Below are 23972 nucleotides of genomic sequence, written 5' to 3'. Positions count from 1 at the left end.
GTTTCTTCAAATGTTTCAAGAAGTTTGAGTTGGCCACGGGAAGCAAACTTAACATGGCTAAGACGAAAGGTCTTAAGTTGGGCAAATGGAGAAATTGTAACATTCCTTTGGACATTGTGTGGGCTTGTGAGTCGATCAAAATTAATGGCGTTTATTTTGGTCCAGGTCGATCAGACATTTTGAGCTGGAAAGAAAAAGTCCAAAAGGCCGAAAACTCTCTAGAGAAGGCAAAACAAAGGAATGTTTCAATCATTGGTAGAGTCAAAGCAGTGAACGTACTTGTGGCGCCAATATTCTGGTATATGGCACCTGTTTATCCTTTACCGGATCGGATCCGACGCAGGATAAATGAGATTATTTTTAAGTTTATATGGAAGGGTGGCACGGAACTGGTGGCGCGGGGCCATCTACATAACAGTCACGAAGAAGGAGGGCTGGAGTTGACAGATATAAGTAGTACTGTGAGGGCAATGGCCCTTCAACCCCTGCTCTCCTTCGAATTGGACTTACGTTTGCCCTTTCATCCTTGGATGGAATATTGGATAGGCATAGGTCTTCGGAAGTTCTTTCCAGGCAAGTGGAGTAATTGTTTTCCCCATTCATGTGACCCGCCAGATTTTTATGTTAAACCCCTGCGTGACTTGACTGAGGTATCCAAGTCGCTCGTTTTAGCGAACAAGGTGCCAACGAAAAGGTTCGCTGATACGTTGAGAGTAGCCTCCACTCCACGAATCATGTCGCGTGATGGTCCTCTTGGGTCATCTCTGCATTTATGGCCGGCCGTGTGGAAAGGAGTCCACCACCAGATCTTGGACAACAGGTTGAAGGACCTCTCTTGGCGTATTGTCCACTCGGCCATTGTTACAAACTTTAAACGCTACAGTTGGGGTTTGGGCAATGGCGAGTGTCCAAGGTGCAATGAGATGGAGTCGATCAGGCATGCCTTCTGGTTTTGCAGGTCGAATGACTTGATCTGGGATTGGGTGGACTCAGTATCGGATCGTCTACATGTACGCCAATGGCACCCCAGTGTCTGGTATATTTTGTATGGAAGTAGCGGCCCACAGTGTTCTGTGGTTAATGAAAACTTTATATGGCTAGTCACCTCTACAGCTAAGCGGTACATTTGGCTGGGGAGGAATGCAAAGGTGTACGAGAAAATACAGTTCAATGAACAAACGATTATTTTACAAATCAAAACGGACATTAGACAGCGGGTTAAAGTAGAGAGACAACGTCTCTCCTTGACGAAATACCAAAGGCTGTGGCCTGACATCAACCTACGTCTGGTACTTGATGGGCGCCCACCGTAGAATAGAGAGGTTTTTTTTTTCAAGGTAGTTAAGACTGAGAGTTTTGTTACCTGACAAAAATTCTCACATGGTTTTCTGTTCTGTTCTGTATCGACAAGTAGTTTTGAAGGGTTTTTGTTTACTAAGTTGCAGAAGATAAAAGATTGTTTTGTAAAAACTGTTCAAAAGTGGCGTTTTATGTCCACATTAAAAGAAATCTGTTCTTTTCAGCTTAATATCTGAAACGCGACTCATCGAGTCGCTTGTATATTAAACTGATTTTTGCACATGGACTATGGAATAGGAGCTTGCTCCGTCCTGGTCACGGGTTGGCCCGGTTTTGCACTACCTCCGGGATTCGGCCCACTCCCTTCGGGGATATCATCAATAATAAAAAATAAAAAAAGTTAAAAGAGATACCTTACCTACCTGTTGATCTTCCCTCGCGGATTAAGCGAATTGGAATTTCCATTCATACAACCCATCGGAAATACTTTCCGGTGACGTCACAGGAAAAATTCTCTTTCTGTGACGTCACATAGTGTTTCCCGGCCAAGGATTTCTCGGCACAGTCAAAACATGCGGTTAAGATAGACCTTTTCCATTTTTCAGGCCTAACACTGGACCCGGGCGGAACAGTGATAATGCGGACAACGAAGTTTGTAGACACCTTCAAGTTATATAGAATGGCGTAACGAGGGTACATATGAGGTGATGTGATATTTAGACATCAGAGCAGTCATCGGCTTCCCATATCTGTCAGTTTCAGAACGAAGGTAAGTTGTAAGACAGCCTAACGCTGGGAATTGTCATTAGTTATCGTTATCGCTTCTCGGCCTTTTGGCTAAGATCACGTACTCATCATGAAACAACTCTTGCGTGAGAGATCTGTACAGTTAAGGCTTCAAGCCGAAGAACCTAGTGTAAATGTATTCGGGGTATTGAAAGAGTTAGGTGTGTTACCAGCTGACCATCTGGTGGCAGTACAAGCGTTACCAGGGCAAGTCTTTGACGTTACCTTTAAGACTGTGGAAATTCGTAAACAGTTCTGGCCATCGATGTCTGCTTCCTGCAAATTCACTGCAACATCGTATGCAAGTAACATGAAGATAGTCACTGTCTTGCATGTCCCCCACGAACTGGATGACAACGTGGTGAGACTCGCCCTGGGTCGTTTTGGCAAAGTCCTTGGAGGCCGTTTTCTCCGGTACAGCGAGTTCCCTGTTTTCAACGGAACTCGGCAATACAAGATGCAGCTTGCCAAGGAAATCCCCTCATCTCTTAGTTTGGGTGGGAGATCTTGCTGGGTCAGGTATCCAGGCCAACCCAGGACATGTTTAAAGTGTGGTGAGGAGGGTCATCTGGCCAAAGACTGTGCTGTAATCCGGTGTTACAACTGCCATGAGGTTGGACATTCTGCCCGAAACTGCCAAGCTCCCTCTTCGTGTACAACATGTGGCAAGTCAGGACACGGATATAAAGCATGTCCGGTGTCCTTTGCGAATAAGCTCCATCCAACGACGGCAGCATGGGTCAGCGGAGGCGCATCAGTGTTACCAGAAACGCAGGAGGAGGGCAAATCGGCTTCTGACTCGGAAATGCCGGTTGAGGAGAAAGTCTCGCCAGCTTCCGCTGCCAGCGAGACCACAACGTCAGAAGGTCCTTTGAAGGCATTGTCCGACACTCCCGACGTCGTGATGGAGGAAGAGGTGGTCAGCATAGCCATGGGGTCTTGGTCCTCCGAGATGGAGGAAGTAAATATTGTTAAGCAGTCCTCACTGGTCGTGGAAACTACAGGGGAGAACGCCATTGTTCAGGATGACGTCGACCAGTCCACATCCCTAGCTAAGCGACCGGCTGAAGACGCTCCCTGGCAGTTGGTGTCACGCAAGAAAGAAAGAAAGTTGACCAGTAAGCGGCAAGACAGATCTAGTTCGGCTGAGAGGAAGGATACCACTTCTGAAGCAAAGGGGCTAGTAAATCAATCCCAAATTGTGCAGGAAGAAAAGAGGTGGATCACATGCCCGAGTGAGGGATGTGGTGATGATTTTGTTTCTTTTCGGGGTTTTAGAACCCACGTGGAGTTTGCTCATAGCGAGATGGAGTTAGGGCGATGTGAGTGCCCCTTAACGAAATGTGATGCCGGGTGCAACAATCCAAAGGAGTGGGTGAACCACCTTGCGACGAAGCACCCGGAGTTTGTTTTACAACACGACATACAGTGGTTCGACAATTATTTTCTTTTGGACGTGTAATCTGTTTTGTTCTTCATCCTCTCGACCGCTCTAATGTTTAATTTTTCTATTGGGACACTTAACGTACACGGGATTAGGGATTCTGTTAAGTGTTCAAATGTTCTACATTGGGTAAAGATTTTCGCTTTTGATATTATTTTGTTGCAAGAAACGTATTTATGTGCTGATGATTTTGTTCATTTTCAAAATATTTGGAAGGGACCGGTGTTTTATTCGTCAGCTATGTCTAACCATTCGTGTGGTGTAGCTATTGCTTTTTCACCTAATTTTCGCTGCTCTTTTTCACAAATAAGATCTGACCAGGGTGGGCGTTGTATTTCTGTACTTTGTACTTTTGAAAATTCCTCAGTTCGTATCTGTAATGTCTACGCACCCAACGTGCCTAAAGAACGTAGCTTATTTTTTAATGATTTGGTTTCCTATTCACGTGGAGACGTACCTGTTATTGTTGGAGGAGACTTCAATTGTGTATTATTTGCAGAGGATCGATTAAGCGATTCTCTGAATACTTCGTGTTTTGTGGGGCGAGAGGAACTCCATTCTTATCTGAATTCTTTCTCGTTAATTGACAGTTCGTCGAGACGTTGTCACACGTGGGTGCACCACGGCAAAGGTTTAAGTTCTCGTCTCGACAGAATTTATGTTAATAGTAACTTTACGCTGTACAATGATAAGGTTATTCCCTTTCCTTTTTCTGATCATGATGCGTTTTCGGTTACTTTGAAGATTTCTAATTGCAATGGTTTTAAGAAGCTTTATTGGAAGTGTAATTTATCGATTCTTAATGATGTTAATTTTAAAAAAGATTTGTCAATGTATTTACGTTTGTGGCGGACACTTAAAGCAGGGTTTGTTTCTGTAGCGGAATGGTGGGAAACCATCAAGTCCAGAATCAGAGATTTGTGTATTGTTTATGGCGTTCGCCGAGCTCGGGAAAAGCGCAAAGTGTTAAAAGAGCTTCATTCTCGTTGTCTCTCGGGGGATAATGAGGTTGTTGCTCGTATCCTCGCTGAGGAAAGAGAGGGCGCTTTTATTCGTTCTAGGGAGAGATTTTTGGAGGATGGGGAAACTCCTGGGTATTTTTATTTGAAGGAGCGAGCCCGCGCTCAAGCTAAGTTTATAAAACAAGTTCGGGATTCTAATGGTTGTATTGTTAAGGGTACTGGGGTTATTAATGTTTTTCATGAGTTCTACAGTCATTTGTATTCTGCGGATAACTCCGTCGATCGAGAGTCTCAGTCTTCTCTCTTAAATTCTATTGCTTGTTCGGTTTCGGCCGATCAACTTAAGGATTTGGAGAAGCCGATTGAGTTAAGTGAAATTAAGCTGGCATTATCTGCCATGGCTAAGAATAAGTCACCAGGAATCGACGGGCTCCCCGCTGAATTTTATTTAGAATTCTTGGATTTGCTTGGTGAAGATTTGTTGTGTTTATATAATGATGTATTTTGTAGAAAATTGTTATCAGTTTCACAGCGTATTTCGGTTGTTGCTCTGTTGCCGAAGAAAGGGGATGCCTTAGATCCCGCAAATCGTAGGCCGATTAGTCTGCTAACAGCTGACTACAAAGTTATCGCCAAAATTTTACAATTACGTTTGTCCCGTGTTATGTCTAGTATTGTGAGTATCTTTCAAACTTGCTCGGTGCCTGGTCGATCTATTCACCAGAACCTTTCGATTTTGAGAGATATTGCTGATATGGTTAAGTTTCGGGGAAATGCATGTGCTTTTATTTCGCTGGACCAACACAAAGCCTTTGACAAGGTAAATTGGTCATTTCTTTTTAAAGTTCTTAAGAAAATGAACTTAGGTTCGTATTTCTTATCGTGGGTTAAGATCCTTTACACTGATATTCGTAGTAAAGTTCTCGTCAATGGGCAGCTCTCTGATGACGTCACAATCCAAAGAGGTGTTCGTCAGGGCTGCCCATTGTCTCCTGCTTTGTATGTTTTGTTTATAGAGCCTTTAGCTCAGTATATTCTACAGTGTAACAATATAAGAGGTTTTCACATTCCAGGGTCTGGGGGGAGAGTTATTAAGTTACTGCAATATGCAGATGATGCCACGTGTATTGCCTCATCACAGAGTGACGTTGTAAATTATTTGAAAGCCTATACTTTGTTTGAAAGGGCTACAGGTGCATCCCTTAATTTAAATAAAACCAAGGGTCTAAAATTGGGTGCTTTTGTTGGACGTAGAGTAATGGGTGATATTCAGTGGAGAGAAGGTGAAATTTTTATAAATGGTATTTGTTTTGGAAAAGATACTTATATCCGTTCCTTTTGGCGGTCTTTGTTCGAGAAGGCCAAGACTAAGTTACGTGCCTGGGAGAATCGTTGCCTTACGCTCCTGGGTAAAGTCAACATTATTAACATGTGTATTTTTTCACTGTTCTATTACATCGCGCCTGTTTATTTTCCAGACGATAAGTTTTTCGATGATATTCTGCGTTTGGTTTTCTCTTTCCTTTGGAAGAACAAAACAGAATTAGTTAGCAGGAAGGTCGTCATGCTTAGCAAAGAGAATGGAGGCCTTGGCCTGGATAATTTTAAGTACAAAATGAAAGCGTTATTAGTTTGGCCTATGTTACCTTTTTTAAGGAGGTGTGACGATTACTCATGTAATTTTATGTTTGCCCGTTATTTTCTAGCCAGAACTCTGAGAGTTATTTTTCCTTTTCTTTGGTCCAATTCAGTGCCGCATTGTGATTCTGTTTCTAATTCGTATTATCACGCGAGTGTTGCTTTGTTTGCTATGAGTAATGTAAACAACGATTTTCTTTCTCTTTGTAAGAGTACAAAAGATATTGTTCGGTTGCTTGTTTCTGAAAGGGTGGTCCCAAGGATAGAGGAGTCCTACCCGAACTGGGATTGGCCCTCGATTTGGAACGGGACGATGCATCCTTTGTTTTGTAATTCTCTTAAGTCTTTTAGTTGGAAGTCCACGCACAGGGTTTTGTATACTAGGGTCAAACTTCTAAAGTGGGGGTTAGGAGACGGGCGGTGTCCCTTTTGTTCGGAGTTAGAATCATTTCGTCATGTATTTTGGGATTGTAAGTCTGTTTATAGTATCCTTTGTTGGGTGAATAAGGTCACCGAAAATCTTATCGGTCCATTGAGTGCATTTACTTTCAGTATATTCGTTTATGGCTATCCGTCCCCAGATACAACTAAGGTCATCTGGGGTCGTCTGTGGTATATTTATGTTTGGGTTCGCAAGGCCTTATGGGATCGCCGGTGCCAATATGTTTTTGAAGGCAAGCGATCATGTGATGATGTTTTCATTAAGTTTGTGAAAAAGAACGTTACCAGAAGAATCTCGGTTGATTTTAAAAGGTGGACGGGGTATAAGTTTAAGAAAATTTGGGTAGAGGGTTCTTCTCTTGTTACGTTAGATCATGGTGGTTTTCAATGTCATCTTCCTTAAGGTCATGTCTTTTCTGTTTCCTGTTTTAGTAAATAAGCGAGAAGTTGTACGACTTGTTTTGTCTTTCGATAATTGCGATACTTTTTCATTATGTAAATAACTTGTAAAAATACCATGTAAATAACTTGTTGTGTCAATACACTTGAAAGAAAAGTATCTGTTCTTTTCAGCTTAATATCTGAAACGCGACTCATCGAGTCGCTTGTATATTAAACTGATTTTTGCACATGGACTATGGAATAGGAGCTTGCTCCGTCCTGGTCACGGGTTGGCCCGGTTTTGCACTACCTCCGGGATTCGGCCCACTCCCTTCGGGGATATCATCAATAATAAAAAATAAAAAAAGTTAAAAGAGATACCTTACCTACCTGTTGATCTTCCCTCGCGGATTAAGCGAATTGGAATTTCCATTCATACAACCCATCGGAAATACTTTCCGGTGACGTCACAGGAAAAATTCTCTTTCTGTGACGTCACATAGTGTTTCCCGGCCAAGGATTTCTCGGCACAGTCAAAACATGCGGTTAAGATAGACCTTTTCCATTTTTCAGGCCTAACACTGGACCCGGGCGGAACAGTGATAATGCGGACAACGAAGTTTGTAGACACCTTCAAGTTATATAGAATGGCGTAACGAGGGTACATATGAGGTGATGTGATATTTAGACATCAGAGCAGTCATCGGCTTCCCATATCTGTCAGTTTCAGAACGAAGGTAAGTTGTAAGACAGCCTAACGCTGGGAATTGTCATTAGTTATCGTTATCGCTTCTCGGCCTTTTGGCTAAGTTTTATGCAGCGTTATGGAGCATAATCCGAGGAGAGATTGTAGTATCCTCTTGAAAGTTGATGGAGGAAATGTTTTCGAAGTTTTGAAAAGATATTTAGTCAGTCCGGCAGAACATTTAACTGCCGTCCAGTCCCTGCCTGGTGGCAAGTTCGATGTAACATTCAAGTCGGTGGAGATGAAGCGGAAGTTCTGGCCAGTTTTCCGAGAGGCCAGTGACGTCACGGCGACAGCATACACTGATGCTGTCAAGATCGTGACTGTCTTGCACGTGCCCCACGAGTTGAACGACAACGCCGTCCGCTACGTCCTGGGGAGATACGGCAAAGTCTTTTCCGGCCGGTATCTCACCCACAAAGAGTACCCGGAGCTGTACAACGGCGTGAGGCAGTACAGGATGGAGATGGCAACCGACATTCCGTCCTCTCTGAGTCTGGGTGGCCGTAACTGCTGGGTGCGGTATGGAGGACAGCCCCGCACATGTCTGAAGTGTGGAGCTGCAGGCCACGATGCCAGGAATTGTGACGTCATCCGTTGTTTTAGATGCCTCCAGGTTGGCCACGTGTCTCGTGCATGCAGCGAGAAGCAGATTTGTACCACATGTGGTAATGCCGGGCACGCCTACACAGCCTGTCCGGTCTCCTTTGCAAACAAGCTGAAGCTTTCGACAGCTTGGGTGGGCGGTGCAGCCGAGGTTTTACCACCTAGTGAGGAGGAGCCCACCCCACCAGAAGTCAGTGTCGCCACCAAGTCTGGTGACGGGGAGCCCGTCCCGTCCGAGGATGTCAGCGCTGTTGACGTCACCAAGTCTGGTGATGACGTCACCATGGTCGATGACACACCGACCAGCAGCAGTTCACTGTTTAGCCCGGAAAGAGAGGTGGAGCTGGATGAGGCTATGACTATCGGTCAGTCTTGGGCCGACGCCATACCAGACACCCCCGCCCAAGAGCCCACGGTTTTGGAGGTCCAGGCCACCATACACGTCCCACCAGGAACCGGTGCGTCAGATGAGCGAGGTATGGAGAGCGATGTGGGTGACGATTTCACCGAGGTCAGACGGGGACTGAAGCGACCGCCCTCTACGCCACCCAGGAGGTCCCGTTCCCTGTACCGAGTTTCGCCCGCAGTACAGAAAGCGAAAGACGTTGTCCGCGCCGCGAATGTCGTGACGGAGGAAAAGCCGTGGTTTTCGTGTGCTCAAGGGAAGTGCAAGACGAGTTTTAGATCGTACCGCGACTTTCTCTGTCATCTAAAGGAACGCCACCCCGGGATCAGCCCTACGCGATTCGAGTGCCCATTGAAGTCGTGCAATAAACATTGTACCAATCCGTTCGAGTGGGCTATGCATTTGTCTTCACAACACCCACATTTTGTATGTATGCATGATGTTTCGTATTTCAATCAGTATTTTCTTAAAGATTTGTAATGTATTTTTTCATCACTTTTCTAATGGCTAATATCTATATTTCCTTAGCAACTATTAATGTTCATGGTATTCGTGATCTTGCAAAGTGTGGAAATGTCTTAAATTGGATGCAATTGTTTAAATTTGATGTTATTTTTCTACAAGAAACATATTTATGTACTGATGATTTTACGTATTTCAAAACTGTTTGGGACGGGCCGGTTTTCTATTCTCCGGCGGTTTCTTCTCATTCCTGTGGGGTTGCAATTGCCTTTTCTTCCAAATTACGTTGTAAGTTTTCGCAAGTTAACAGCGACAATGTAGGACGTTGTATTTCAGTAATTTGTACCTTTTCAGATTCTTATTCTATTCGTTTTTGTAATGTGTACGCGCCTTGCTCTCCAAAAGAGCGGGTTTCCTTTCTTAAGAATCTGTTTTTCTACACGCGAGGACGTGTTCCTTTGGTTGTTGGGGGAGATTTTAATTGTATCATGTCTAAAGAGGATCGATCGGGTCATTCTTTAAACACTTCTTGTTTTGTAGGGCGGGAAGAAATTAAGTCCTTTTTACAGTCTTGTAATTTATCCGATTGTTGGCTTCGTGGTTTTAGTTCGGGCGGCCACACATGGAAGCATTCCGGAAAAGGTTTAAGTTCTAGAATCGATCGTCTTTATCTTCCAAATCATTTTTGTTCTAGAAAGCCAGCTGTTTTCAATTTTCCCTTTTCTGATCACGACGTGTTAAATGTAGAAGTTGCTATTCCCATTGGAAATGCGCTATACAGTAAAGGTTATTGGAAGTGTAATACTTCCATTCTTGATGACCATGTGTTTGTTAATGCATTTAAAACGTATTATAATTTGTGGCGTACCTTAATGCCTGGTTTTGATACTATTGTTGAATGGTGGGAGGTTGTTAAGGGAAGAATTAAAGGTCTTTTTATTTGTCATGGGGTGCGTCGGGCCCGGGAGAAGCGGCGGCAGCTGGGGGAGTTACAGTCGCGGTGTCTCTCCGGGGATGAAGAGACTGTATCCCGGCTGTTATCAGAGGAGAAAAAGGGGGCCTTTGTTCGTTCGAGGGAAAAAGTTTTAGAGGAAGGGGAAAACCCTACAAGTTATTTTTATAGAAAAGAAAGAAATCGTGCCGAGGGAAAAGTTATTAGGGGGATTAGGGATTCGGGGGGTACAATCGTGCACGGTGATGGTATTATAAATGTTTTTCATGATTTTTACAGTAATTTGTATTCTGTCGTTAACAATAACGAGAGCGAGGCTCAAGGAATTTTTTTAGATTGTGTTGGCACAAAGGTGTCTGACATAGAACGGGCTGGTCTTGATCAGCCGTTGTCTTTGTTAGAGATTAAATGTGCTATCGACAGTATGGCGAATAACAAATCGCCAGGTATCGACGGCCTGCCCTGTGAATTTTATAAATCTTTTTTTGATATTCTAGGGCCTGATTTATTAGTTATGTATAACGAGATTTTTAGTACAGGGTTTTTAAGTGAGTCGCAACGGACGGCGGTCGTCACCCTCCTGCCAAAGAAGGGTGACCCCCTCGACCCCGCCAACAGGAGGCCTATCAGCCTCCTGACTGTTGATTACAAAATTATTTCTAAAGTTTTGCAGAAAAGAATTTCTACTGTTATGTCTTCCGTTGTAAATGATTTTCAAACGTGTTCCGTTCCCGGTCGTTCTATTCATCAGAATTTGTTTGTTATTCGTGATGTTATTGATTATGTTAATTTGAAAGGAAATTCCTGTGCACTGATTTCATTAGATCAGCACAAAGCTTTCGACAAGGTCGACTGGTCGTTTTTGTTAAAAGTTTTGCGTAAAACGAATTTTGGTGAAAATTTTTGTAAGTGGATCAGTATTTTGTATAATAATATTTGTAGCCGTATACTGGTCAACGGTCGTTTATCCGGTGATGTTTTTATTAAGAGAGGGGTTAGACAAGGGTGTCCCTTGTCACCGTCTTTGTATGTTTTGTTTATCGAGCCTCTTGCTCGCTACATTTCTTCGTTTAGAGGAATTAGGGGCCTCTCACTCCCTGGTAGCAGCGGCAAGACTGTTAAACTTCTACAGTATGCTGACGACGCCACGTGCGTCGCTAGTTGCCATGGAGATGTGAAAGGGTTTTTTAATACTATTGATTTGTTTCGTAGAGCCACAGGTGCGTGTATTAATTTATCTAAGACGTGTGGGTTAAAGTTAGGTGGTTTTGTTGGGCGGAAGCTTCCAGCTAATATTAACTGGAGTGAGACGTCCATTAAAATCACTGGAATTGTTTTTGGTACTCCTAACTCTATTTATAGTAATTGGAGTAAAAAGTTTGAGAAAATGGAGTTATTATTTAATATGTGGAAGGGTAGAAATTTGACACTGTTGGGTAAAGTCCTACTCATTAATGTCGTAGTATATCCATTGTTTTACTTTTTAGCTGCAGTTTTCCCTGTTCCCGAGGTGGTGGTCAGGAGGGTTGTGAGGGCCTCCTTTTCGTTCCTTTGGTCCGGGAAAACGGAGCTAGTTTCGAGAAAGGTTGTTATGCTCGACAAGAGGGAAGGGGGTTTGGGTTTGGATAATTTTAAGTTGAAACTAAATGCTATGTTGGTCAGGCCTGTCCTGAGTATTCTGTCTGATGATCCTTTGTTAAGTTCTGCATATTTCATTCGTTTTTTCATCAGTAAGCGGTTACGTAAGTTTCAGCCGGAGCTGTGGTCGAATTCCCGGCCTAACAGCGACCAATGTACCCCATCGTTGTCCTTTGTTTGTGATTTAATTGAATATTTATTTAAGAAAGTTAGTAATTTTGTATTTGATCGTTTCTCCACAAAGTACATTGTGTCCCTTCTCATCGAAGGAGATAATACGCTACCTACTGTTACAAGGAATTTTCCTTTGTTGCCATGGGGTGACATTTGGAAGGCGGTCTTTCATCCGGCCTTAGAGCATAAGTATGTTGCCTTTCAATGGCGGTTTTCACATAGAATTTTGTATACAAGGGAAAGACTTAAAATGTGGGGTATAGGGAGCGGTGTTTGTTCTTTTGCAGGGTGTGGTAAGAGTGAGTCCTTATCACACGTTTTCTGGAATTGTCGGAGAGTTTATGGAATTCTCCTGTGGGTGAGCAGGGTCTTTACCAAATTAGCGGGAAATGTTTTCTTTAGTCAAAGTTTCTTTTTGTTCGGCGCTCCGGCGCCCAGTATTCCAAAGGAGGTGTATTATAGGATTTGGTTTGTTTTTTGCGTATGTAGGTTTTATATTTGGAAAGCTCGTTGTATTCACGTCTTTGAATCCCGTTTCATTTCGGATGATGATGTCATTTGTTTAATTAAAAACGAACTAAAGTTTCGTATTAGAGCTGATTTCAAGCGTTTTTCGGGAGATAAGTTTAAAAAGTTATGGACAAATGGAAGTACATTTGTTCGTATTGTTAATGATGAATTATGTTATGATACTTGTATGAAGTAGGTTTACGTTGGCTTATTGTTTTTCACTAATTTAACATTTTGTAAATATACTGTAAAGTTTTATACGATGTAATTTGATATATGTTGTATTGTTATTAAGTTTGAATAAACTTGAAAGAAAGTATCTGTTCTTTTCAGCTTAATATCTGAAACGCGACTCATCGAGTCGCTTGTATATTAAACTGATTTTTGCACATGGACTATGGAATAGGAGCTTGCTCCGTCCTGGTCACGGGTTGGCCCGGTTTTGCACTACCTCCGGGATTCGGCCCACTCCCTTCGGGGATATCATCAATAATAAAAAATAAAAAAAGTTAAAAGAGATACCTTACCTACCTGTTGATCTTCCCTCGCGGATTAAGCGAATTGGAATTTCCATTCATACAACCCATCGGAAATACTTTCCGGTGACGTCACAGGAAAAATTCTCTTTCTGTGACGTCACATAGTGTTTCCCGGCCAAGGATTTCTCGGCACAGTCAAAACATGCGGTTAAGATAGACCTTTTCCATTTTTCAGGCCTAACACTGGACCCGGGCGGAACAGTGATAATGCGGACAACGAAGTTTGTAGACACCTTCAAGTTATATAGAATGGCGTAACGAGGGTACATATGAGGTGATGTGATATTTAGACATCAGAGCAGTCATCGGCTTCCCATATCTGTCAGTTTCAGAACGAAGGTAAGTTGTAAGACAGCCTAACGCTGGGAATTGTCATTAGTTATCGTTATCGCTTCTCGGCCTTTTGGCTAAGTTTTATGCAGCGTTATGGAGCATAATCCGAGGAGAGATTGTAGTATCCTCTTGAAAGTTGATGGAGGAAATGTTTTCGAAGTTTTGAAAAGATATTTAGTCAGTCCGGCAGAACATTTAACTGCCGTCCAGTCCCTGCCTGGTGGCAAGTTCGATGTAACATTCAAGTCGGTGGAGATGAAGCGGAAGTTCTGGCCAGTTTTCCGAGAGGCCAGTGACGTCACGGCGACAGCATACACTGATGCTGTCAAGATCGTGACTGTCTTGCACGTGCCCCACGAGTTGAACGACAACGCCGTCCGCTACGTCCTGGGGAGATACGGCAAAGTCTTTTCCGGCCGGTATCTCACCCACAAAGAGTACCCGGAGCTATACAACGGCGTGAGGCAGTACAGGATGGAGATGGCAACCGACATTCCGTCCTCTCTGAGTCTGGGTGGCCGTAACTGCTGGGTGCGGTATGGAGGACAGCCCCGCACATGTCTGAAGTGTGGAGCTGCAGGCCACGATGCCAGGAATTGTGACGTCATCCGTTGTTTTAGATGCCTCCAGGTTGGCCACGTGTCTCGTGCATGCAGCGAGAAGCAGATTTGTACCACATGTGGTAATGCCGGGCACGCCTACACAGCCTGTCCGGTCTCCTTTGCAAACAAGCTGAAGCTTTCGACAGCTTGGGTGAGCGGTGCAGCCGAGGTTTTACCACCTAGTGAGGAGGAGCCCACCCCACCAGAAGTCAGTGTCGCCACCAAGTCTGGTGACGGCGAGCCCGTCCCGTCCGCGGATGTCAGCGCTGTTGACGTCACCAAGTCTGGTGATGACGTCACCATGGTCGATGACACACCGACCAGCAGCAGTTCACTGTTTAGCCCGGAAAGAGAGGTGGAGCTGGATGAGGCTATGACTATCGGTCAGTCTTGGGCCGACGCCATACCAGACACCCCCGCCCAAGAGCCCACGGTTTTGGAGGTCCAGGCCACCATACACGTCCCACCAGGAACCGGTGCGTCAGATGAGCGAGGTATGGAGAGCGATGTGGGTGACGATTTCACCGAGGTCAGACGGGGACTGAAGCGACCGCCCTCTACGCCACCCAGGAGGTCCCGTTCCCTGTACCGAGTTTCGCCCGCAGTACAGAAAGCGAAAGACGTTGTCCGCGCCGCGAATGTCGTGACGGAGGAAAAGCCGTGGTTTTCGTGTGCTCAAGGGAAAGGCAAGACGAGTTTTAGATCGTACCGCGACTTTCTCTGTCATCTAAAGGAACGCCACCCCGGGATCAGCCCTACGCGATTCGAGTGCCCATTGAAGTCGTGCAATAAACATTGTACCAATCCGTTCGAGTGGGCTATGCATTTGTCTTCACAACACCCACATTTTGTATGTATGCATGATGTTTCGTATTTCAACCAGTATTTTCTTAAAGATTTGTAATGTATTTTTTCATCACTTTTCTAATGGCTAATATCTATATTTCCTTAGCAACTATTAATGTTCATGGTATTCGTGATCTTGCAAAGTGTGGAAATGTCTTAAATTGGATGCAATTGTTTAAATTTGATGTTATTTTTCTACAAGAAACATATTTATGTACTGATGATTTTACGTATTTCAAAACTATTTGGGACGGGCCGGTTTTCTATTCTCCGGCGGTTTCTTCTCATTCCTGTGGGGTTGCAATTGCCTTTTCTTCCAAATTACGTTGTAAATTTTCGCAAGTTAACAGCGACAATGTAGGACGTTGTATTTCAGTAATTTGTACCTTTTCAGATTCTTATTCTATTCGTTTTTGTAATGTGTACGCGCCTTGCTCTCCAAAAGAGCGGGTTTCCTTTCTTAAGAATCTGTTTTTCTACACGCGAGGACGTGTTCCTTTGTTTGTTGGGGGAGATTTTAATTGTATCATGTCTAAAGAGGATCGATCGGGTCATTCTTTAAACACTTCTTGTTTTGTAGGGCGGGAAGAAATTAAGTCCTTTTTACAGTCTTGTAATTTATCCGATTGTTGGCTTCGTGGTTTTAGTTCGGGCGGCCACACATGGAAGCATTCCGGAAAAGGTTTAAGTTCTAGAATCGATCGTCTTTATCTTCCAAATCATTTTTGTTCTAGAAAGCCAGCTGTTTTCAATTTTCCCTTTTCTGATCACGACGTGTTAAATGTAGAAGTTGCTATTCCCATTGGAAATGCGCTATACAGTAAAGGTTATTGGAAGTGTAATACTTCCATTCTTGATGACCATGTGTTTGTTAATGCATTTAAAACGTATTATAATTTGTGGCGTACCTTAATGCCTGGTTTTGATACTATTGTTGAATGGTGGGAGGTTGTTAAGGGAAGAATTAAAGGTCTTTTTATTTGTCATGGGGTGCGTCGGGCCCGGGAGAAGCGGCGGCAGCTGGGGGAGTTACAGTCGCGGTGTCTCTCCGGGGATGAAGAGACTGTATCCCGGCTGTTATCAGAGGAGAGAAAGGGGGCCTTTGTTCGTTCGAGGGAAAAAGTTTTAGAGGAAGGGGAAAACCCTACAAGTTATTTTTATAGAAAAGAAAGAAATCGTGCCGAGGGAAAAGTTATTAGGGGGATTAGGGATTCGGGGGGTACAATCGTGCACGGTGATGGTATTATAAATGTTTTTCATGATTTTTACAGTAATTTGTATTCTGTCGTTAACAATAACGAGAGCGAGGCTCAAGGAATTTTTTTAGATTGTGTTGGCACAAAGGTGTCTGACATAGAACGGGCTGGTCTTGATCAGCCGTTGTCTTTGTTAGAGATTAAATGTGCTATCGACAGTATGGCGAATAACAAATCGCCAGGTATCGACGGCCTGCCCTGTGAATTTTATAAATCTTTTTTTGATATTCTAGGGCCTGATTTATTAGTTATGTATAACGAGATTTTTAGTACAGGGTTTTTAAGTGAGTCGCAACGGACGGCGGTCGTCACCCTCCTGCCAAAGAAGGGTGACCCCCTCGACCCCGCCAACAGGAGGCCTATCAGCCTCCTGACTGTTGATTACAAAATTATTTTTTAAAGTTTTGCAGAAAAGAATTTCTACTGTTATGTCTTCCGTTGTAAATGATTTTCAAACGTGTTCCGTTCCCGGTCGTTCTATTCATCAGAATTTGTTTGTTATTCGTGATGTTATTGATTATGTTAATTTGAAAGGAAATTCCTGTGCACTGATTTCATTAGATCAGCACAAAGCTTTCGACAAGGTCGACTGGTCGTTTTTGTTAAAAGTTTTGCGTAAAATGAATTTTGGTGAAAATTTTTGTAAGTGGATCAGTATTTTGTATAATAATATTTGTAGCCGTATACTGGTCAACGGTCGTTTATCCGGTGATGTTTTTATTAAGAGAGGGGTTAGACAAGGGTGTCCCTTGTCACCGTCTTTGTATGTTTTGTTTATCGAGCCTCTTGCTCGCTACATTTCTTCGTTTAGAGGAATTAGGGGCCTCTCACTCCCTGGTAGCAGCGGCAAGACTGTTAAATTTCTACAGTATGCTGACGACGCCACGTGCGTCGCTAGTTGCCATGGAGATGTGAAAGGGTTTTTTAATACTATTGATTTGTTTCGTAGAGCCACAGGTGCGTGTATTAATTTATCTAAGACGTGTGGGTTAAAGTTAGGTGGTTTTGTTGGGCGGAAGCTTCCAGCTAATATTAACTGGAGTGAGACGTCCATTAAAATCACTGGAATTGTTTTTGGTACTCCTAACTCTATTTATAGTAATTGGAGTAAAAAGTTTGAGAAAATGGAGTTATTATTTAATATGTGGAAGGGTAGAAATTTGACACTGTTGGGTAAAGTTCTACTCATTAATGTCGTAGTATATCCATTGTTTTACTTTTTAGCTGCAGTTTTCCCTGTTCCCGAGGTGGTGGTCAGGAGGGTTATGAGGGCCTCCTTTTCGTTCCTTTGGTCCGGGAAAACGGAGCTAGTTTCGAGAAAGGTTGTTATGCTCGACAAGAGGGAAGGGGGTTTGGGTTTGGATAATTTTAAGTTGAAACTAAATGCTATGTTGGTCAGGCCTGTCCTGAGTATTCTGTCTGATGATCCTTTGTTAAGTTCTGCATATTTCGTTCGTTTTTTCATCAGTAAGCGGTTACGTAAGTTTCAGCCGGAGCTGTGGTCGAATTCCCGGCCTAACAGCGACCAATGTACCCCATCGTTGTCCTTTGTTTGTGATTTAATTGAATATTTATTTAAGAAAGTTAGTAATTTTGTATTTGATCGTTTCTCCATAAAGTACATTGTGTCCCTTCTCATCGAAGGAGATAATACGCTACCTACTGTTACAAGGAATTTTCCTTTGTTGCCATGGGGTGAAATTTGGAAGGCGGTCTTTCATCCGGCCTTAGAGCATAAGTATGTTGCCTTTCAATGGCGGTTTTCTCATAGAATTTTGTATACAAGGGAAAGACTTAAAATGTGGGGTATAGGGAGCGGTGTTTGTTCTTTTGCAGGGTGTGGTAAGAGTGAGTCCTTATCACACGTTTTCTGGAATTGTCGGAGAGTTTATGGAATTCTCCTGTGGGTGAGCAGGGTCTTTACCAAATTAGCGGGAAATGTTTTCTTTAGTCAAAGTTTCTTTTTGTTCGGCGCTCCGGCGCCCAGTATTCCAAAGGAGGTGTATGATAGGATTTGGTTTGTTTTTTGCGTATGTAGGTTTTATATTTGGAAAGCTCGTTGTATTCATGTCTTTGAATCCCGTTTCATTTCGGATGATGATGTTATTTGTTTAATTAAAACCGAACTAAAGTTTCGTATTAGAGCAGATTTTAAGCGTTTTTCGGGAGATAAGTTTAAAAAGTTATGGACAAATGGAAGTACATTTGTTCGTGTTGTTAATGATGAATTATGTTATGATACTTGTATGAAGTAGTTTTACGTTGGCTTATTGTTTTTCACTAATTTAACATTTTGTAAATATACTGTAAAGTTTTATACGATGTAATTTGATATATGTTGTATTGTTATTAAGTTTGAATAAACTTGAAAGAAAGTATCTGTTCTTTTCAGCTTAATATCTGAAACGCGACTCATCGAGTCGCTTGTATATTAAACTGATTTTTGCACATGGACTATGGAATAGGAGCTTGCTCCGTCCTGGTCACGGGTTGGCCCGGTTTTGCACTACCTCCGGGATTCGGCCCACTCCCTTCGGGGATATCATCAATAATAAAAAATAAAAAAAGTTAAAAGAGATACCTTACCTACCTGTTGATCTTCCCTCGCGGATTAAGCGAATTGGAATTTCCATTCATACAACCCATCGGAAATACTTTCCGGTGACGTCACAGGAAAAATTCTCTTTCTGTGACGTCACATAGTGTTTCCCGGCCAAGGATTTCTCGGCACAGTCAAAACATGCGGTTAAGATAGACCTTTTCCATTTTTCAGGCCTAACACTGGACCCGGGCGGAACAGTGATAATGCGGACAACGAAGTTTGTAGACACCTTCAAGTTATATAGAATGGCGTAACGAGGGTACATATGAGGTGATGTGATATTTAGACATCAGAGCAGTCATCGGCTTCCCATATCTGTCAGTTTCAGAACGAAGGTAAGTTGTAAGACAGCCTAACGCTGGGAATTGTCATTAGTTATCGTTATCGCTTCTCGGCCTTTTGGCTAAGATCATGTGTAGTATCTGTTCTTTTCAGCTTAATATCTGAAACGCGACTCATCGAGTCGCTTGTATATTAAACTGATTTTTGCACATGGACTATGGAATAGGAGCTTGCTCCGTCCTGGTCACGGGTTGGCCCGGTTTTGCACTACCTCCGGGATTCGGCCCACTCCCTTCGGGGATATCATCAATAATAAAAAATAAAAAAAGTTAAAAGAGATACCTTACCTACCTGTTGATCTTCCCTCGCGGATTAAGCGAATTGGAATTTCCATTCATACAACCCATCGGAAATACTTTCCGGTGACGTCACAGGAAAAATTCTCTTTCTGTGACGTCACATAGTGTTTCCCGGCCAAGGATTTCTCGGCACAGTCAAAACATGCGGTTAAGATAGACCTTTTCCATTTTTCAGGCCTAACACTGGACCCGGGCGGAACAGTGATAATGCGGACAACGAAGTTTGTAGACACCTTCAAGTTATATAGAATGGCGTAACGAGGGTACATATGAGGTGATGTGATATTTAGACATCAGAGCAGTCATCGGCTTCCCATATCTGTCAGTTTCAGAACGAAGGTAAGTTGTAAGACAGCCTAACGCTGGGAATTGTCATTAGTTATCGTTATCGCTTTCTCGGCCTTTTGGCTAAGTTTTATGCAGCGTTATGGAGCATAATCCGAGGAGAGATTGTAGTATCCTCTTGAAAGTTGATGGAGGAAATGTTTTCGAAGTTTTGAAAAGATATTTAGTCAGTCCGGCAGAACATTTAACTGCCGTCCAGTCCCTGCCTGGTGGCAAGTTCGATGTAACATTCAAGTCGGTGGAGATGAAGCGGAAGTTCTGGCCAGTTTTCCGAGAGGCCAGTGACGTCACGGCGACAGCATACACTGATGCTGTCAAGATCGTGACTGTCTTGCACGTGCCCCACGAGTTGAACGACAACGCCGTCCGCTACGTCCTGGGGAGATACGGCAAAGTCTTTTCCGGCCGGTATCTCACCCACAAAGAGTACCCGGAGCTGTACAACGGCGTGAGGCAGTACAGGATGGAGATGGCAACCGACATTCCGTCCTCTCTGAGTCTGGGTGGCCGTAACTGCTGGGTGCGGTATGGAGGACAGCCCCGCACATGTCTGAAGTGTGGAGCTGCAGGCCACGATGCCAGGAATTGTGACGTCATCCGTTGTTTTAGATGCCTCCAGGTTGGCCACGTGTCTCGTGCATGCAGCGAGAAGCAGATTTGTACCACATGTGGTAATGCCGGGCACGCCTACACAGCCTGTCCGGTCTCCTTTGCAAACAAGCTGAAGCTTTCGACAGCTTGGGTGGGCGGTGCAGCCGAGGTTTTACCACCTAGTGAGGAGGAGCCCACCCCACCAGAAGTCAGTGTCGCCACCAAGTCTGGTGACGGGGAGCCCGTCCCGTCCGAGGATGTCAGCGCTGTTGACGTCACCAAGTCTGGTGATGACGTCACCATGGTCGATGACACACCGACCAGCAGCAGTTCACTGTTTAGCCCGGAAAGAGAGGTGGAGCTGGATGAGGCTATGACTATCGGTCAGTCTTGGGCCGACGCCATACCAGACACCCCCGCCCAAGAGCCCACGGTTTTGGAGGTCCAGGCCACCATACACGTCCCACCAGGAACCGGTGCGTCAGATGAGCGAGGTATGGAGAGCGATGTGGGTGACGATTTCACCGAGGTCAGACGGGGACTGAAGCGACCGCCCTCTACGCCACCCAGGAGGTCCCGTTCCCTGTACCGAGTTTCGCCCGCAGTACAGAAAGCGAAAGACGTTGTCCGCGCCGCGAATGTCGTGACGGAGGAAAAGCCGTGGTTTTCGTGTGCTCAAGGGAAGTGCAAGACGAGTTTTAGATCGTACCGCGACTTTCTCTGTCATCTAAAGGAACGCCACCCCGGGATCAGCCCTACGCGATTCGAGTGCCCATTGAAGTCGTGCAATAAACATTGTACCAATCCGTTCGAGTGGGCTATGCATTTGTCTTCACAACACCCACATTTTGTATGTATGCATGATGTTTCGTATTTCAATCAGTATTTTCTTAAAGATTTGTAATGTATTTTTTCATCACTTTTCTAATGGCTAATATCTATATTTCCTTAGCAACTATTAATGTTCATGGTATTCGTGATCTTGCAAAGTGTGGAAATGTCTTAAATTGGATGCAATTGTTTAAATTTGATGTTATTTTTCTACAAGAAACATATTTATGTACTGATGATTTTACGTATTTCAAAACTGTTTGGGACGGGCCGGTTTTCTATTCTCCGGCGGTTTCTTCTCATTCCTGTGGGGTTGCAATTGCCTTTTCTTCCAAATTACGTTGTAAGTTTTCGCAAGTTAACAGCGACAATGTAGGACGTTGTATTTCAGTAATTTGTACCTTTTCAGATTCTTATTCTATTCGTTTTTGTAATGTGTACGCGCCTTGCTCTCCAAAAGAGCGGGTTTCCTTTCTTAAGAATCTGTTTTTCTACACGCGAGGACGTGTTCCTTTGGTTGTTGGGGGAGATTTTAATTGTATCATGTCTAAAGAGGATCGATCGGGTCATTCTTTAAACACTTCTTGTTTTGTAGGGCGGGAAGAAATTAAGTCCTTTTTACAGTCTTGTAATTTATCCGATTGTTGGCTTCGTGGTTTTAGTTCGGGCGGCCACACATGGAAGCATTCCGGAAAAGGTTTAAGTTCTAGAATCGATCGTCTTTATCTTCCAAATCATTTTTGTTCTAGAAAGCCAGCTGTTTTCAATTTTCCCTTTTCTGATCACGACGTGTTAAATGTAGAAGTTGCTATTCCCATTGGAAATGCGCTATACAGTAAAGGTTATTGGAAGTGTAATACTTCCATTCTTGATGACCATGTGTTTGTTAATGCATTTAAAACGTATTATAATTTGTGGCGTACCTTAATGCCTGGTTTTGATACTATTGTTGAATGGTGGGAGGTTGTTAAGGGAAGAATTAAAGGTCTTTTTATTTGTCATGGGGTGCGTCGGGCCCGGGAGAAGCGGCGGCAGCTGGGGGAGTTACAGTCGCGGTGTCTCTCCGGGGATGAAGAGACTGTATCCCGGCTGTTATCAGAGGAGAAAAAGGGGGCCTTTGTTCGTTCGAGGGAAAAAGTTTTAGAGGAAGGGGAAAACCCTACAAGTTATTTTTATAGAAAAGAAAGAAATCGTGCCGAGGGAAAAGTTATTAGGGGGATTAGGGATTCGGGGGGTACAATCGTGCACGGTGATGGTATTATAAATGTTTTTCATGATTTTTACAGTAATTTGTATTCTGTCGTTAACAATAACGAGAGCGAGGCTCAAGGAATTTTTTTAGATTGTGTTGGCACAAAGGTGTCTGACATAGAACGGGCTGGTCTTGATCAGCCGTTGTCTTTGTTAGAGATTAAATGTGCTATCGACAGTATGGCGAATAACAAATCGCCAGGTATCGACGGCCTGCCCTGTGAATTTTATAAATCTTTTTTTGATATTCTAGGGCCTGATTTATTAGTTATGTATAACGAGATTTTTAGTACAGGGTTTTTAAGTGAGTCGCAACGGACGGCGGTCGTCACCCTCCTGCCAAAGAAGGGTGACCCCCTCGACCCCGCCAACAGGAGGCCTATCAGCCTCCTGACTGTTGATTACAAAATTATTTCTAAAGTTTTGCAGAAAAGAATTTCTACTGTTATGTCTTCCGTTGTAAATGATTTTCAAACGTGTTCCGTTCCCGGTCGTTCTATTCATCAGAATTTGTTTGTTATTCGTGATGTTATTGATTATGTTAATTTGAAAGGAAATTCCTGTGCACTGATTTCATTAGATCAGCACAAAGCTTTCGACAAGGTCGACTGGTCGTTTTTGTTAAAAGTTTTGCGTAAAACGAATTTTGGTGAAAATTTTTGTAAGTGGATCAGTATTTTGTATAATAATATTTGTAGCCGTATACTGGTCAACGGTCGTTTATCCGGTGATGTTTTTATTAAGAGAGGGGTTAGACAAGGGTGTCCCTTGTCACCGTCTTTGTATGTTTTGTTTATCGAGCCTCTTGCTCGCTACATTTCTTCGTTTAGAGGAATTAGGGGCCTCTCACTCCCTGGTAGCAGCGGCAAGACTGTTAAATTTCTACAGTATGCTGACGACGCCACGTGCGTCGCTAGTTGCCATGGAGATGTGAAAGGGTTTTTTAATACTATTGATTTGTTTCGTAGAGCCACAGGTGCGTGTATTAATTTATCTAAGACGTGTGGGTTAAAGTTAGGTGGTTTTGTTGGGCGGAAGCTTCCAGCTAATATTAACTGGAGTGAGACGTCCATTAAAATCACTGGAATTGTTTTTGGTACTCCTAACTCTATTTATAGTAATTGGAGTAAAAAGTTTGAGAAAATGGAGTTATTATTTAATATGTGGAAGGGTAGAAATTTGACACTGTTGGGTAAAGTCCTACTCATTAATGTCGTAGTATATCCATTGTTTTACTTTTTAGCTGCAGTTTTCCCTGTTCCCGAGGTGGTGGTCAGGAGGGTTGTGAGGGCCTCCTTTTCGTTCCTTTGGTCCGGGAAAACGGAGCTAGTTTCGAGAAAGGTTGTTATGCTCGACAAGAGGGAAGGGGGTTTGGGTTTGGATAATTTTAAGTTGAAACTAAATGCTATGTTGGTCAGGCCTGTCCTGAGTATTCTGTCTGATGATCCTTTGTTAAGTTCTGCATATTTCATTCGTTTTTTCATCAGTAAGCGGTTACGTAAGTTTCAGCCGGAGCTGTGGTCGAATTCCCGGCCTAACAGCGACCAATGTACCCCATCGTTGTCCTTTGTTTGTGATTTAATTGAATATTTATTTAAGAAAGTTAGTAATTTTGTATTTGATCGTTTCTCCACAAAGTACATTGTGTCCCTTCTCATCGAAGGAGATAATACGCTACCTACTGTTACAAG

The 23972-nt window shown here is 43.4% G+C and overlaps 1 protein-coding gene, 4 non-coding genes and 1 pseudogene across 5 annotated transcripts; all 6 read left to right on the top strand.

Moving 5' to 3' along the window:
* The first annotated feature begins 1488 nt into the window (after positions 1-1488).
* Positions 1489-1664, top strand: LOC139983875 (U2 spliceosomal RNA; annotated as a pseudogene).
* Positions 1665-7093: 5429 nt separating this feature from the next.
* On the top strand, positions 7094-7284 carry LOC139983850 (U2 spliceosomal RNA). Its single transcript, XR_011798849.1, has one exon. It is a non-coding gene; the product is annotated as a U2 spliceosomal RNA (small nuclear RNA).
* A 5443-nt stretch (positions 7285-12727) lies between these two features.
* LOC139983856 (U2 spliceosomal RNA) lies at positions 12728-12918 on the top strand. The gene has a single exon (XR_011798855.1). It is a non-coding gene; the product is annotated as a U2 spliceosomal RNA (small nuclear RNA).
* A 5444-nt stretch (positions 12919-18362) lies between these two features.
* LOC139983855 (U2 spliceosomal RNA) lies at positions 18363-18553 on the top strand. Its single transcript, XR_011798854.1, has one exon. It is a non-coding gene; the product is annotated as a U2 spliceosomal RNA (small nuclear RNA).
* Positions 18554-19005: 452 nt separating this feature from the next.
* On the top strand, positions 19006-19198 carry LOC139983881 (U2 spliceosomal RNA). Its single transcript, XR_011798859.1, has one exon. It is a non-coding gene; the product is annotated as a U2 spliceosomal RNA (small nuclear RNA).
* A 492-nt stretch (positions 19199-19690) lies between these two features.
* Positions 19691-22123, top strand: LOC139982517 (uncharacterized). Its single transcript, XM_071995410.1, has one exon. It carries the CDS (start codon positions 19691-19693, stop codon positions 21101-21103), a length of 1413 nt encoding a protein of 470 aa, XP_071851511.1. The 3' UTR covers positions 21104-22123.
* The last annotated feature ends 1849 nt before the right edge of the window (positions 22124-23972 follow it).

Source organism: Apostichopus japonicus, chromosome 16 (assembly GCF_037975245.1).
Source record: "Apostichopus japonicus isolate 1M-3 chromosome 16, ASM3797524v1, whole genome shotgun sequence".
NCBI lineage: Eukaryota > Metazoa > Echinodermata > Holothuroidea > Aspidochirotida > Stichopodidae > Apostichopus > Apostichopus japonicus.
The sequence above is the reverse complement of the archived record's forward strand: the minus strand, read 5'-3'. Positions and strand labels throughout refer to the sequence as shown.